General features: G+C 40.6%; 1 protein-coding gene across 2 annotated transcripts in view; it reads left to right on the top strand.

The window, feature by feature from the left end:
• HECTD2 (HECT domain E3 ubiquitin protein ligase 2) overlaps window positions 1-13,591 on the top strand; it is a 255,198-nt gene that overhangs the window by 227,921 nt on the left and 13,686 nt on the right. For both annotated transcript variants that reach the window (XM_069753465.1, XM_069753466.1), the window contains exons 12-18: window positions 395-502; window positions 4,401-4,533; window positions 6,079-6,167; window positions 9,724-9,882; window positions 11,762-11,836; window positions 12,198-12,285; window positions 12,375-12,481. In XM_069753465.1, the coding sequence (XP_069609566.1) occupies window positions 395-502; window positions 4,401-4,533; window positions 6,079-6,167; window positions 9,724-9,882; window positions 11,762-11,836; window positions 12,198-12,285; window positions 12,375-12,481 (759 nt within the window). The remainder of the gene's footprint in view (window positions 1-394; window positions 503-4,400; window positions 4,534-6,078; window positions 6,168-9,723; window positions 9,883-11,761; window positions 11,837-12,197; window positions 12,286-12,374; window positions 12,482-13,591) is intronic.

Raw genomic sequence — 13,591 nt, 5'->3', positions numbered from 1 at the left:
GAAATTCGGCCAATCTTACCATACATGAAACAGAAATTTGTTGAAATTCTTGCCCAAGCTTCGTAGTGCGGAAATTACAAAACAAAATGAATTACTTTTGTTGTAAGTGAAACATCCACTGAGCCGGTCTGGGGCCCCACAACACAAACATGATGCAAAGCCCTGGAGCTTGCACAAGAAAGGCAATCAATGGCCCGTGCACACATTACAAACTCCACGGTGATGTGTAGAGGACTTTATTTAATCTCTGGTTTCATCATTTCAAGTCAATGTGAGACCAGGTTGGGTCAACGTTGCTGATAAATTAAACCATCGCAGACTTGCCAAATATTGTTGAAATTCCGAACCTTGTTCAGTTTTAACTATTCTTTAATTTTTTATTTTTTTTTTCCAGCAAAGTCTTGTGGATAAAGTGTCTCGGAGACAGAAACCAGATATGAACATGTTGTTTCTTAATATCAAAGTCAGGAGGCTGCAGCTGGTGAGCGATTCTCTGGACGAGGTAATAAAATTGTTAAATCTCAACTAGCCGAAATATATGAAAGACACTTCTTTACACTTCAACAATTTGACAACTTGGAATCTTGTTTTTAATATTTTACTTGTATGCTGAGATGTGATGGCTTCAAGTTGAAGGACCAAAGTATGAGGCTGAACTGCTGACATTGTAGTTACCAGTCCCTGTCTTTTTTTTTTTTTTAGATGGGGGCCAATAAGTGGAGACCAGCTACATAGACGTATCTTCCTCCTAAAATCTCTGTACAAACCCAGGAGGTAGCCGTCTCTCTGGGCAACCCCCCCCCACACACACATGAATGCCCAGTCCAGTGGGTTAAGAGTAGAAGGCCACTTACAGTCACCTCTGGCAGTGATTTGAGGTAGTTGGGAGGCCCAACAAACATCATATAGCCGATCTATTTTAATGTGTATGGAGGCCCTAAAGGGAATCTGTCACCATGTTTTGGCCACCTAATCTGAAAGTTCCCCATATTCATTAACTCTCTCTTAACCTGTTCTCACCATTGATTGGCAGCTTCCTGCCTGTGCACAGCTGCCAATCAGTGGTGTGGGCGGGGCAATAGAGGGCTCAGCATTCAGAGAACTGTAAGATCTGCAGCTGCCAGAACAGTAATTTTACTAAAAGTACAGCAAGCAGCCTAGTAAGTGACACATCACTGGAATCGGGGTCTATGTGTCTCAGGTGGGGTAGCAAAAACTCGGCGACAGATTCAATTTAGAGAGTGCTAGCTGGAAAGCATTAGCGGTGCATGCACCACTTATTGTATGTTAGTTTGGGAAAGAGCTAAGCATGGGACCATCACATTTATTTATTTTTTCAATGTTATGTATCCCTATCAATATTAAAAAACAGAGAAATCTTGTCATTTTCACACTTGCCACTAATCCCGGGTTTACACTTGCCAATCCATGCTTTTAAATGAGAGCTGATCGACGATTTTTATCTTGGTCAGTGGTTGATTATTGACCTTGTTAAAAAGGCTAACAAAAATCCAAACAGGTCGTCCTGTGTATGAGAGACTCGCCCGAGATGGATGCCGGCCGTAGCATCGTTTTTCTGGGAGTCATCTAAGGTGTATGGCTGACTTAAGACTAGACTTTTCAGCTTTCTCATTATCATTACAGACAGGATTACAATGAAAGAGATCACCGCAATATACAGCAGTTAACAAAGCACCCACCATTCACTGTAGGTGATGGCCATAGCTCCCTTCCCCCTTCCCAATGCCCTTTGCCCAAGCTCAGACCATGGCCAGAAAATCTTCATGTATCACTGTCAGTCCGAGACAGTCAATTTCATCCTATTTCTGTGTGGCTGCTGAAAATAAAATGGAATTATGTGTCTAGTATTCAGCCTAGTGGGCTGAGTGAAAACTGAAAGAGATACGATACGTAAAATAAAATTAAAACATGTTTTTAAAAAGTAAATGTAAAACTTGATGTAAACAATACATCATTTTCTAATGACCCATTCGCCAGTATATTTTCGGACAGATTTGCATATGGCTTCTACATTAGATTTCTGCTGATTAGCGCCTCAGATCTCTACGAAAAGGTATCTGTTATTATGGAAGAAGCACCTGCACAGCCATACCTCCACGGCTGTTTATAATTTATCCCACTTTAGAGTTCAGGAATGGTTTTTAATATGATATATGCCCCCCAAAATAGTATTTTTAAAATACAACTCCTCTCTCGAAAAACAAGAGCTCGAATAGCTACATTGATGGAAAAAATTAAAACGTTATGGCAAAAAAATAATATTTAAAGTTATGAAAAAGCTATTAAAAGGAACCTGTCACCAGGTTTGGCTGATATGAGTTATGGCCATAACCTTTCAGGGCTGATCTACATCATTCTATAATGCTGTAGATAAGCCCCGATCCAACCTGCAAGAGAAGAAAAATAACTTTTATTATACTCACCTGCGGGGCGGTCTGGTCCAAGGGGTGTCACTCCTCTTGGTCTGGCACCTCCCATCTTCTTGCGATGCCGCCCTCCTGCTTGCATCAAGTGGATGACGCGGCCCTGCGTCATCCACACAGGTTCCTCGGCATCGCGCTCCTATGCAGGCCTACTTATCTGCCCTGTTGAAGGTAGAGCAAAGTTCTGCAGTGCGCAGGCGTTGTTCCTCTCTCACCTTTTCCGGCACCTGCGCACTACAGTACTTTTCTCTGCCCTCCACAGGGCAGATAAGTACACCTGTGCAGGAGCGCGATGCCGGGGAGCCTGTGTAGATGGGAGGCGCCGGACAAAGAAGAGCGACACCCATCGGACCGGACCGCCCCGTAGGTGAGTATAATGTTATTTTTCTTCTCTTGCAGGCTGGATCGGGGCTTATCTACAGCATTATAGAATTCTGGATGTCAGCCCTGAAAGGCAGTGGCCATAACTCGTATCAGGCAAACCCGGTGACAGGTTCCCTTTAAAAAAAAAAAAAAAAGTCTTCCGACATATCACATGTCTTCCGAAAGTCCAGTAGTTCCTGAAGTAATTTTGGGTTACTAGTAAAAGCCAGATTACACAATTGGGGATTGATGATGTGCCAGCTTTCAGTATCTGCATGCACGCTTTATCTTATTAGATACACATACAGCTGTAGGTCAGTCAATTTTGACCTGGACATTTTTATCTCTTTTAATCAAGCTACTTTTGGCAATCTTTTGTCCAGATTAGCCAGTTCACGACTGGGACATTTTCCCCCACTTCCGGCCTGGCACATTTTCAGGGTTTTTTTGTACATGCACTTTTAATGGCTCTAAAAAAAATGTTTTCTTATTCAAATAATTATTAATATGATTTGAAAATAATTTTTGCCTCTCATATTGTCTGTAAATTGGGCTTAATTTGTGTCTTATTTGTATATTATTTCTTTTCTTACATAAGGGAACAATGTAGAGAACCAGAAATATGTCTGAGTTTTAACTTCTATTTTGGACGGTTTTTTTTGGGGGGGGAGGGGGGGGGAGAAATAATTATTTGGACTGGTAATGTCTTGCCTTTTTAATTTTTTTTATTTTTTATATATATTTTTTTTGGTTTTATGTATTTTGTACACTTTGCCCTTCATAAAGTCTTTTAAAACCTTTAGGGGCATTTTAACATATTAATAATTTTTTTTTCATTGCTTATTAGAGATGGGCGACCGTGCTCGGCGTCTCTCGATAATTGATCGAGGCTCGGGGGGTGCTCAATCGAGTAGTGAGCAGTGCAGAGTATCATGTGGGGCTCGAGTGCTCCGATCTCTGTAAGTGAACTATGAGAGAGCGAGAATTTTTCAGTCCTCCAGAAAAATGCTTATTCACTTACATTATGCTCGCTACTCGAGTCGAGAATGTCTGACATGCTTGAATAGAATAATGAGCACTCGAGCATTTCACTTGTTGGTCAACACTATTGCTGATTTTCCCTGTAAGTGGGGTTGGAATATTAGCCTCAGTTACAGGGGAGATTCAGCCTTTTTTCTGCATAATACAACTGCTGTGTCCTAGAACCTAGCATCTCCTGTTACCTCACTCACAGCCAACAATCTCATAAACATTGGGTCCAGAGGAGGAAGCACTATCAGTGCTTCCTCATCTGTATAAACAAGTGCTAATTCAGTATTGTGTATACAAGATCGAGAAAGCAAAGATGGTATAACCTGTCTATGTGGAGAGTCTAGCTGTGTCTGACAGCCGCCTTTCCACCCTTAGCTGGATGATCTCCTGCAAGCTATGTGCTCTGCATTGATAATTTAGAACGCCAGTGCAGAGTAAAGCATGAAAAACACACACGTTTATAGTCTACGAGTGGTCCAAAAATAAATACCTTTTATAAGAAAACTTTTGACCAAATCACTTTGCAGCCTGTAAAACACATTAAATCTTCTATTTCCGCAGCTTACGAGAAAACAAGCTGACCTAAAGAAAAAGTTGAAAGTTACATTTGTAGGTGAAGCTGGCCTTGACTTGGGTGGTCTTACTAAAGAGTGGTTTCTTTTGCTAATCAGACAGATTTTCCATCCGGACTATGGTAAGTCGGCTTGATTACCACATAGCAATTTAAATGAATAAAGATGGAGGCTCGAGTAAAAATAGTGATTGTAGTCTTGGGACTGGTGTGAAGAACTGATGTCTAATAATGTGCTTATCTAAAATAAAATCAGAACATAAAATGCAATTTGTGTCTATATTTTGAGACTCCTATGGCTAGAACTTGGGTTCCTATGCTTAGTAGAGTGCCCCTACTGCCCAAATCTCTGAGCTGTGTGGCATGGTTGTTGAGACTCTCATTTTAAGGGGTGTCTGTCACAGATTTCCACCAATACAGTTTTTTTTTTTTTTTTATTTACTCATTGACATGACAAAAGAAGGACAAACATGGACTCAATACATAATCGCAGGGCAGTTGGTGCCATTCCCCTCTTCTGCTTTTTGTGGCAAAAAGATGTTCAAGACGAAGAAGTCCAGTTAGTACGTGGCTCTGTGGTGTAGGGGCACTATTAATGGAATAGAGCTGCTTCCTAAAATTACACTTTTGCAGTCAATTCTTGTTTTAAAGTTGAAAGTAGATATATGTCCATCGAGTTCAACCTATAACTCGTTGATCCAGAAGAAGGCAAAAGCCTCATGAGGCAGATGCTAATTGCCAAATATTAGAGGAGAAATTCCTTCCCGACTCCACATACGGCAATCCGACTAGTTCCCTGGATCAATGTCTCATCACAGAATCTAGTATCCATAACCTGTAATACTATATTTTTCAAGAAAGGCATCCAGGCTCTTATTACACTTTTTTCTTTAACGAATCAACCATTACAATATCATGTGGCAGAGCGTTCCATATTACAGTAAAGAATCTGCATGTGAGATTATGATTCAACCAACATTCTATCTTCTAAATGTAGAGAATATCCCCTTTCGCTGTTGAAGAAATAGGTGTAAACAGGTCATTAGTAAGATCTCTGTACTGTCCCCTCATATATTCGTACTTTGTAATGAGATTGCACCATTAGCCTTTGTTTTTCCAAACTGAAAAACCCCAAGTTTGATAACCTGTCTTGGCATTGCAACTCCCATCAAAACCTTAATAACCTGGTTGTCTCTTTTTGGCACCTTCTCAAGTTAAGTTATGTCCTTCTTATACAATGGAGACCAAAATTGTACCCAGTATTCTAAGTGTGGCCGCATTAGTGACTTGGTGGTCATGAGCATCTAGGCCTCTTTCAATGCTTCTGATTTTTTTGTCTGCATGTTCTTATGAGACAGGTGGACATGGCTGACCCTACCCCTGAACTCCCATGAGGAATCTACTAGTTACTAATAGATAATTTGGAGCAGTAATAACGACAACACTAAGACTGTCTGACTGTGGCATCATTTTGTGCTTCCCCCTACTATGAGACTAGTGGGGTCTTTGCCCATCAGCAGATATTTGGGAAGTGAATAGTGTACAGTGCTGTAGAACAGCCGCCTCTTTCCTAGCGTGGATTATTACACGTTCACAGATCTGATTCATATTGATTAGTTTCATACGCCCATATTGCTCTCAATCATTAATCCTGTTTCCGTGTTTCAGGCATGTTCACGTATCACAAGGACTCCAACTTCCACTGGTTCAGCAGTTTTAAGTGTGACAACTATTCCGAATTTCGTCTGGTTGGAACTGTATCCTTTAATTGGAACAAATCACTACCTTGTCTATGTCTGGCCAGCAGGAGCAAACAAATGCACTACATATTAGACACATTAATGATATTTGGGTTTTTTTGCCGCTGCTTAGAAGGTAACAAAAAGGTTATATTTAACCTATTTTCTAAAAATTATTATGATTGTTATCATGCCATTAATTCATCAGCGCTTTAGACACAATCATCACTGTCCCCATTGGAACTCACAATCTACAGTACCTTGTGAAAGTATTCGGCTCCCTAGAACTTTTCAACCTTTTCCCACATATCATGCTTCAAACATTAAAGATACCAAATGTAAATTTTTGGTGAAGAATCAACAACAAGTGGAACACAATTGTGAAGTTGAACGAAATTTATTGGTTATTTTAAATTTTTGTTGAAAATCAAAAACTGAAAAGTAGAGCGTGCAATATTATTCGGCCCCTTTACTTTCAGTGCAGCAAACTCACTCCAGAGGTTCATTGTGGATCTCTGAATGATCCAATGTTGTCCTAAATGCCTAATTGATGATAAATATAATCCACCTGTGTGTAATCAAGTCTCCGTATAAATGCACCTGCTCTGTGATAGTCTCATGGTTCTGTTTGAAGCACAGAAAGCATCATGAAGACCAAGGAACACAGCAGGCAGGTCCGTGATACTGTTGTGGAGAAGTTTAAAGCTGGATTTGGATACAAAATGATTTCCAAAACTTTAAACATCCCAAGGAGCACTGTGCAAGCGATCATATTGAAATGGAAGGAGTATCATACTACTGCAAATCTACCAAGACCCGGCCGTTCCTCTAAACTTTCATCTCAAACAAGGAGAAGACTGATCACAGATGCAGCCAAGAGGCCCATGATCACTCTGGATGAACTGCAGAGATCTACAGCTGAGGTGGGACAGTCTGTCCATAGGACAACAATCAGTCGTACACTGCACAAATCTTGCCTTTATGGAAGAGTGGCAAGAAGAAAGCCATTTCTCAAAGATATCCATAAAAAGTGTTGTTTAAAGTTTGCAACAAGCCATCTGGGAGACACACCAAATGTGGAAGAAGTTGCTCTGGTCAGATGAAACCAAAATCGAACTTTGTGGCAACAATGCCAAACGATATGTTTGGCGTAAAGGCAACACAGCTCATCATCCTGAACAAACCATCCCCACTGTTAAACATGATGGTGGCAGCATCATGGTTTGGGCCTGCTTTTCTTCAGCAGGGACATTGAAGATGGTTAAAATTGATGGGAAGATGGATGGAGCCAAATACAGGACCATTCTTGAAGAAAACCTGTTGGAGTCTGCAAAAGACCTGAGACTGGGACGGAGATTTTTCTTCTAACATGACAATGATTCCAAACATAAAGCAAAATCTACAATGGAATGGTTCACAAATAAACGTATCCAGGTGTTAGAATGGCCAAGTCAAGGTCCAGACCTCAATCCAATCGAGAATCTGTGGAAAGAGCTGAAAACTGCTGTTCATAAACGATCTCCATCAAACCTTAATGAGCTTGAGCTGTTTGCCAAGGAAGAATGGGCAAGAATTTCAGTCTCTCGATGTACAAAACTGATAGAGACATACCCCAAGCGACTTGCAGCTGTAATCACAGCAAAAGGTGGCACAACAAAGTATTAAAGGGGCCGAATAATATTGCACACCTCACTTTTCAGTTTTTGATTTTCCACAAAAATTTAAAATAACCAATACATTTCGTTCAACTTCACAATTGTGTTCCTCTTGTTGATTCTTCACCAAAAATGTACATTTGGTATCTTTGTTTGAAGCATGATATGTGGGAAAAGGTTGAAAAGTTCCAGGGAGCCGAATACTTTCGCAATGCACTGTATATCCCCTATCCGTATGTCTTTGAAGTGTGGGAGGAACCTGGAGGAAACCCAGTTGTTCTTGGTAGGATTTGGACCCAGGACTTCAGTGCTGCAGAGCAGCAGTAACCGCTGAGCCAGCATGCTGTCCTGATCAGATGATATGGCTGCGGAGACCGCTAGAGCACAAGCCACACTTTTCACTGTCTCTCCAGTTATAAGAGGGTCTCTCATTGTAATGTTACCACATGCTCTCAAATGGCATATAGGAAAGACCCTAAAACTTTTTAAAAGAATTCAAAAGTATTTAATAGCATCTTTTAAAATAAAGTATCATGTTGCTAGGATGTGCCATAACTTTGTATTCTGTACTGGTATAGTGGTGTGACATTTTTCACCGCAGTGTCATAGCCAAACTTAGAGGGGGATACCACACTAAAGCAGCATTCATCAGTGGGGTCCTGGTGATTACATCCCTTCTGTTTATAACGTGATGACATAACTTTCATTTGCCATTCTGTTATAAAATGGGAAAATTCCTTAAAGGGGTTGTCTGGTCTAAAATGAAGAGTCTTCAGTCCCTATGTCTGACCGCAAATTTGCGAGTCCTCCCAACACACACTTCACTGCGAGAATTTGTGGTTGTCTATCCCAGGAATGGCGGTAAGGTATTCAATAAGCATTCTCCTGGGCAGAACTCGTGCAGTGAGCAGAGCCTTGCTCAATACAAGTGTATGGAATGAGGTCGCGCCTACTAGACAGGTTATGCCCCGGACTATGCATATTGCATACCTGACAGCTGTTCCCAGGGAAAACAATGGCGAGTTCTCGCAGCACACAGTGCAAGTGCTGGGAGGACTTGGGATCTGAGTGACTGCAGACTTGTATGTACCCAAATTAATGTAGGCTTCAGCCTAGGAGAGGATTCACATTAGATAGGTTCCCAGCAGCGAGTATCGCCTTATCGTGGCTGCTGGGTACAGAAGAATTAGCCAATTTATATGCTAAGTATTCGCAATTTTTCACATTTTCTAAAGCAGTAAAGCAATTAATCTATCATATATGTCACAGTTGCATGTTATAGCGCTACAGAGTACAACTTTGTCAGTTCTGTATGTTGATGGCTACTCTGTTTGCACCTGTACACAACTGGTTTCTGTTTAGAAGTGACATCGGTCGTTCTTTTATTTGTATGCAGTCACACAGAGGGATTGCAGACTTTTCACTTGCGACCGGGCAACCAGTTTCATAGTAAATCCTCTAGTCATTAGGATGTAATGTGCTCTTATAATACACCCTTATGAAATGCAGCATATGATAATCTAGCCTGTGCATCCTCAAGTTGCTGCTATATTACTAGACTGGGCATAATGACTACACATCTGGTTTTTTTTGGCCAACTTCAAGAAGTCCTTCTATGGTATTGAATCTTCGGATTATTATACATCAACCTGTATCTTCTAGCAAATCTGCAGTTCATTCATTTCACGGTTATATTTAGAAGCCCCCCGAGACGAAAGGGCCTCCAATAATAATATATCAGATTTTAACTTTCACTGTTCTCTTATTTGCTGTGTGAAGTGGATCCTAATGAGCCTTCAGAGCCAACATTGCAGTAAAATATAATCGTAATGTAGGATGATATTCAAGAAATAGATCCGTAATTGCGATAACTGTGTTCCGATCTGTGTGACGTGTTTAGACTTAACATTTCCCAATAGTTGATGGGGCTGGCTGTCTATAACAGCATCACTCTAGATATCCGCTTCCCACCTTGCTGTTACAAGAAGCTTTTAAGTCCTCCCATAGTACCCTGTGACCAGAACATCCCCGTAGGCCTTGCATCTGTCACACTAGATGACCTGTATCAGATCATGCCAGTGAGTACAATTTGGGTTTGTTGTTCACTATTTTATGCTCCATACTGAATGTCCAATGTCCTCTAAAGCATATCACTAGTGATGAGTGATCGTGCTAGGTGAGGTGTTATCTGAGCATGCTTGGGTGCTAACCGAGTGTCTTCGTTGTGCTTGAAAAATATGTTCCAAGTCGTTGCGGCTGCATATCTCGTGACTGTTCGACAGCCACAACACATGCAGGGATTGCCTGTTTGTTAGCCACAAGACATGCAGCCGCAAGGACTTGAACATATTATCCGAGTGTGTTGGGCGTGATCGGATAATATGTTCAAGTCCTTGCGGCTGCATGTCTCGTGGCTGTTCCACAGCCTCAACACATGCAGGGTTGTCCTAACAAACCGGCAATCCCTGCACGTGTTGCGGCTGTCAAAGTCGCGAGATATGCAGCCACAAGGACTTGGAACATATTTTTCAAGCACAACGAAGACGTCCGGTTGACACCTGAGCATGATCAGATAACACCTCATCCTAGCACGTTCGCTCATCACTACTCATCACTATATCTCATGCTCACAAGAGGCCGGGAAGCTGCTTCACTGACCCTTTACCCTCTGGATTGAGTTGGATGAAGCCATGTAGTCACAAGCAAATTTTCTCATACACCCAACAAATTTGTGGGAAAGTTTAATTTTAACAGCTTTCGGGACTTTTGATTGTGACTTGGAGGGTTGTGGGGAAAAAATGTAAAGGAAAAAGATTCTTAAAGACAGACCCCTGCAAACTTGTCTCTGTCACCACGGGAGGAATCATCTGGCGATACATAGAAATATAGTGATTTCAGTGACTTGTCAGCCACTTATCAGCTGTCACATTATGGACCATTGGGGCTTCTGGATTTGGGCGTCTCTTAACCTGATATCCATGTACTGTACAATAACCTCTAAGTTCACACAAGGCGTTTTGCTGCGTTTTTTATGCTAATTTTCAGCTGCTTTTTACAATACCAGCAAAGCCTATGAGATTTCAGAATTCTCATGCACACACATTGTTTTGTTTGATCAGTATTTTGTGCTTTGCTGCGTTTTTTTGACATAGAGTATGTCACTTCTATCAGTATTTTTGCTGCAGTTTTTCACCCATTGACTTGAATGGGTGTTGAAAAAAACGCATATATCATTATTTGCTGAAAATCCAAGGACATTAGCGTGAACCAAGAGGAAAAAAATGCACCAAATATGCAACAAAAAAATGCACCAAAAACGCACCTAAACCTGCATTTTTGACGCAGCTTCTTTCCTGTCAAAGATGATCAGGTTTTGCTGCAGAAAAAAAAGCAGCAAAAACGCCCTGTGTGAACTTACCCTAAGACAAAAAAGTACATACCCCATACAACTTCTAGTGTATTATTATCATCATCACCACAACCTGTTTCCCAACAGAGTATATAAATACCATAAAGCTGATTTTTTTTTTTTTTCTTTCTATACATTATTTATGCTTTTGGCACTTTTGTATGGGGATGTGCTTCATTTTAGCAACATACATGTGGTAGAGGCAGCCCTTGGTGTAAGTTATTTGTAGAGGGTTTGGTGGGGGTCACCTCGCACTCATCCATCTTAACTATAATCATAATGGTAGCACTTTGGGGAAGGAAATAAGTAGATGATAAGTAGTAGGTATAGAGGCGTCCAATAAGTCATCCCACCATTTCTTCATACTAGGTGTGGTAAGGCGTGAAGAAGTTCCTGGACCGCACTTCTAACGTTCTTCTCCTGCCGGCCTGTGTATGCACATTATGGCTGCTATGATTTGTCTATTACAGTTGTCATATTATTTTCTCAGAAATATAAAGGTAAATTATCAGTTAAGATGACATTTTAGTTCTACCTTTTGTGTCTAGGAACTTGCTCATGGATTGAATGAATTACTAACATATGAAGGCAACGTGGAGGAGGATTTCTATTCTACATTCCAGGTCTGTCCCGACCACCGTCTCTTTTCTTACTCACAAGTCTTATTAGATAGAATTTTCCACATCTTACCTTATAGTCGATTCATGAAGTACTATGGGAATAACGGGTCACCTGTTCCTATTAAATATCTTGGCTGTCACTATATTCTTAGTGAGACACAAGTCATGCAATCACAGAAGATGACATCCGTGTTACATTATATTGGTTGTATAGGAAACGTCAAATATTAAATATCAAAAAACTGCTGACCAGTTTCCCTTTAAACCTCTCGTACTGATATAACTACAGGAATCTTCTGTAGGGAACATTCATGGATATTTATCCCTAAATTCTCACTTTATATACATCATTTCTACTTTTTAGGTGTTTCAAGAAGAATTTGGGGTCATTAAGTCATATAATCTTAAACCTGGTGGAGATAAAATCCCAGTCACCAATCAGAACAGGAAAGGTAATTTATGTGAGCTTGACTACTCTAATCTGTAATGATCCCTTATAAAATAGTTTTATATGTATTAAACGACGTTTTTCTTCTTTCAGAATATGTCCAACTTTATGTAGATTTCCTCCTTAACAAAACGATTCACAAGCAGTTCTCAGCGTTTTACTATGGGTTTCACAGCGTCTGTTCATCCAATGCATTGATGGTAAGAATAACTGTCTATAGTAATATGTTGTGGATTACAGTGTTTGGGGTAACGTGTCACATAATCCACCCCCTGTGTGTAATTCTAGACATCTACCTGGATGTACTGTATGCAGGACCGCCATTACTGGTGAATGGGGCCCAGTGAGCAGAAGTAAAGATGGGGGGCCCGGACTGTCAGAGACACGCTGCACAGCCTGCTCTCAGGCAGCGCAGCTGAGCCACTGTATAATTGGCCTCGCAGACTGCGTGGCACGCTGGGCCCAGGCTAACTATTTACTTATTAAGCCCCGAAGCCTCAAGGGGGCCTGAAAATGTTGCCAGTATGGGGCCCTGAAATTCGTGGTGGCCGCCCTGACTGTATGTGTACAAAGATATTAAAGTTCTGAAATGATAATAAGTTACTTTAGGTGCGTTATGTGGACACAATCCACACGTTGGAAGTGTATTTTATCATATGAACCATTAGGGTATGTGCACACGTCAGGATTTCTTGCAGAAATTTTCCTGACAAAAAAACGGACATTTCTGCCAGAAATCCGCATGCGTTTTTTTGCGTTTTTGACTTGTTTTTGATGCGTTTTTTGTGCGTTTTTTCCCAAATGCATAGAATTGCGGGAAAAACGCAGAAAATCCGCAAAAATAATGAACATGCTCATTTTTTTACCGCGATGCGTTTTTTTCGCGGAGAAAAATACGCATCCATGTGCACAAAACATGCAGAATGCATTCTGAATGATAGAATGCATAATGTATGCATTTTTAATGAGTTTTTATAGCGTTTTTAGCGTGAAAAAACGCAAAAAAAAGCGAAAAAGCCTTAACGTGTGCACATGGCCTTACAGTCTCTGTATACCTTACAGAACCAATTTTATTGTAATTTTTGTTAATTTAACCTTCTATCAGATCACTTTTGGTTCCAGACATCTAATGGATAGAGACGGATTAACTGTTCTTTATCAGTTTAGCACATAACAAAGAAACTGGTTATCTGGGTTGCGGAAATCATTTTGATTCTGTGTATAATAATAAATAATAAGTCTCTAGACTCTTAAAGACAATCATTCAAACAAATTCAGAGAATTTCACAGATATTTATTGTTTTGATTTT

This window comes from Ranitomeya imitator, chromosome 2 (assembly GCF_032444005.1).
Source record: "Ranitomeya imitator isolate aRanImi1 chromosome 2, aRanImi1.pri, whole genome shotgun sequence".
In the NCBI taxonomy this organism is placed as follows: Eukaryota; Metazoa; Chordata; class Amphibia; order Anura; family Dendrobatidae; genus Ranitomeya; species Ranitomeya imitator.
The sequence above is the reverse complement of the archived record's forward strand: the minus strand, read 5'-3'. Positions and strand labels throughout refer to the sequence as shown.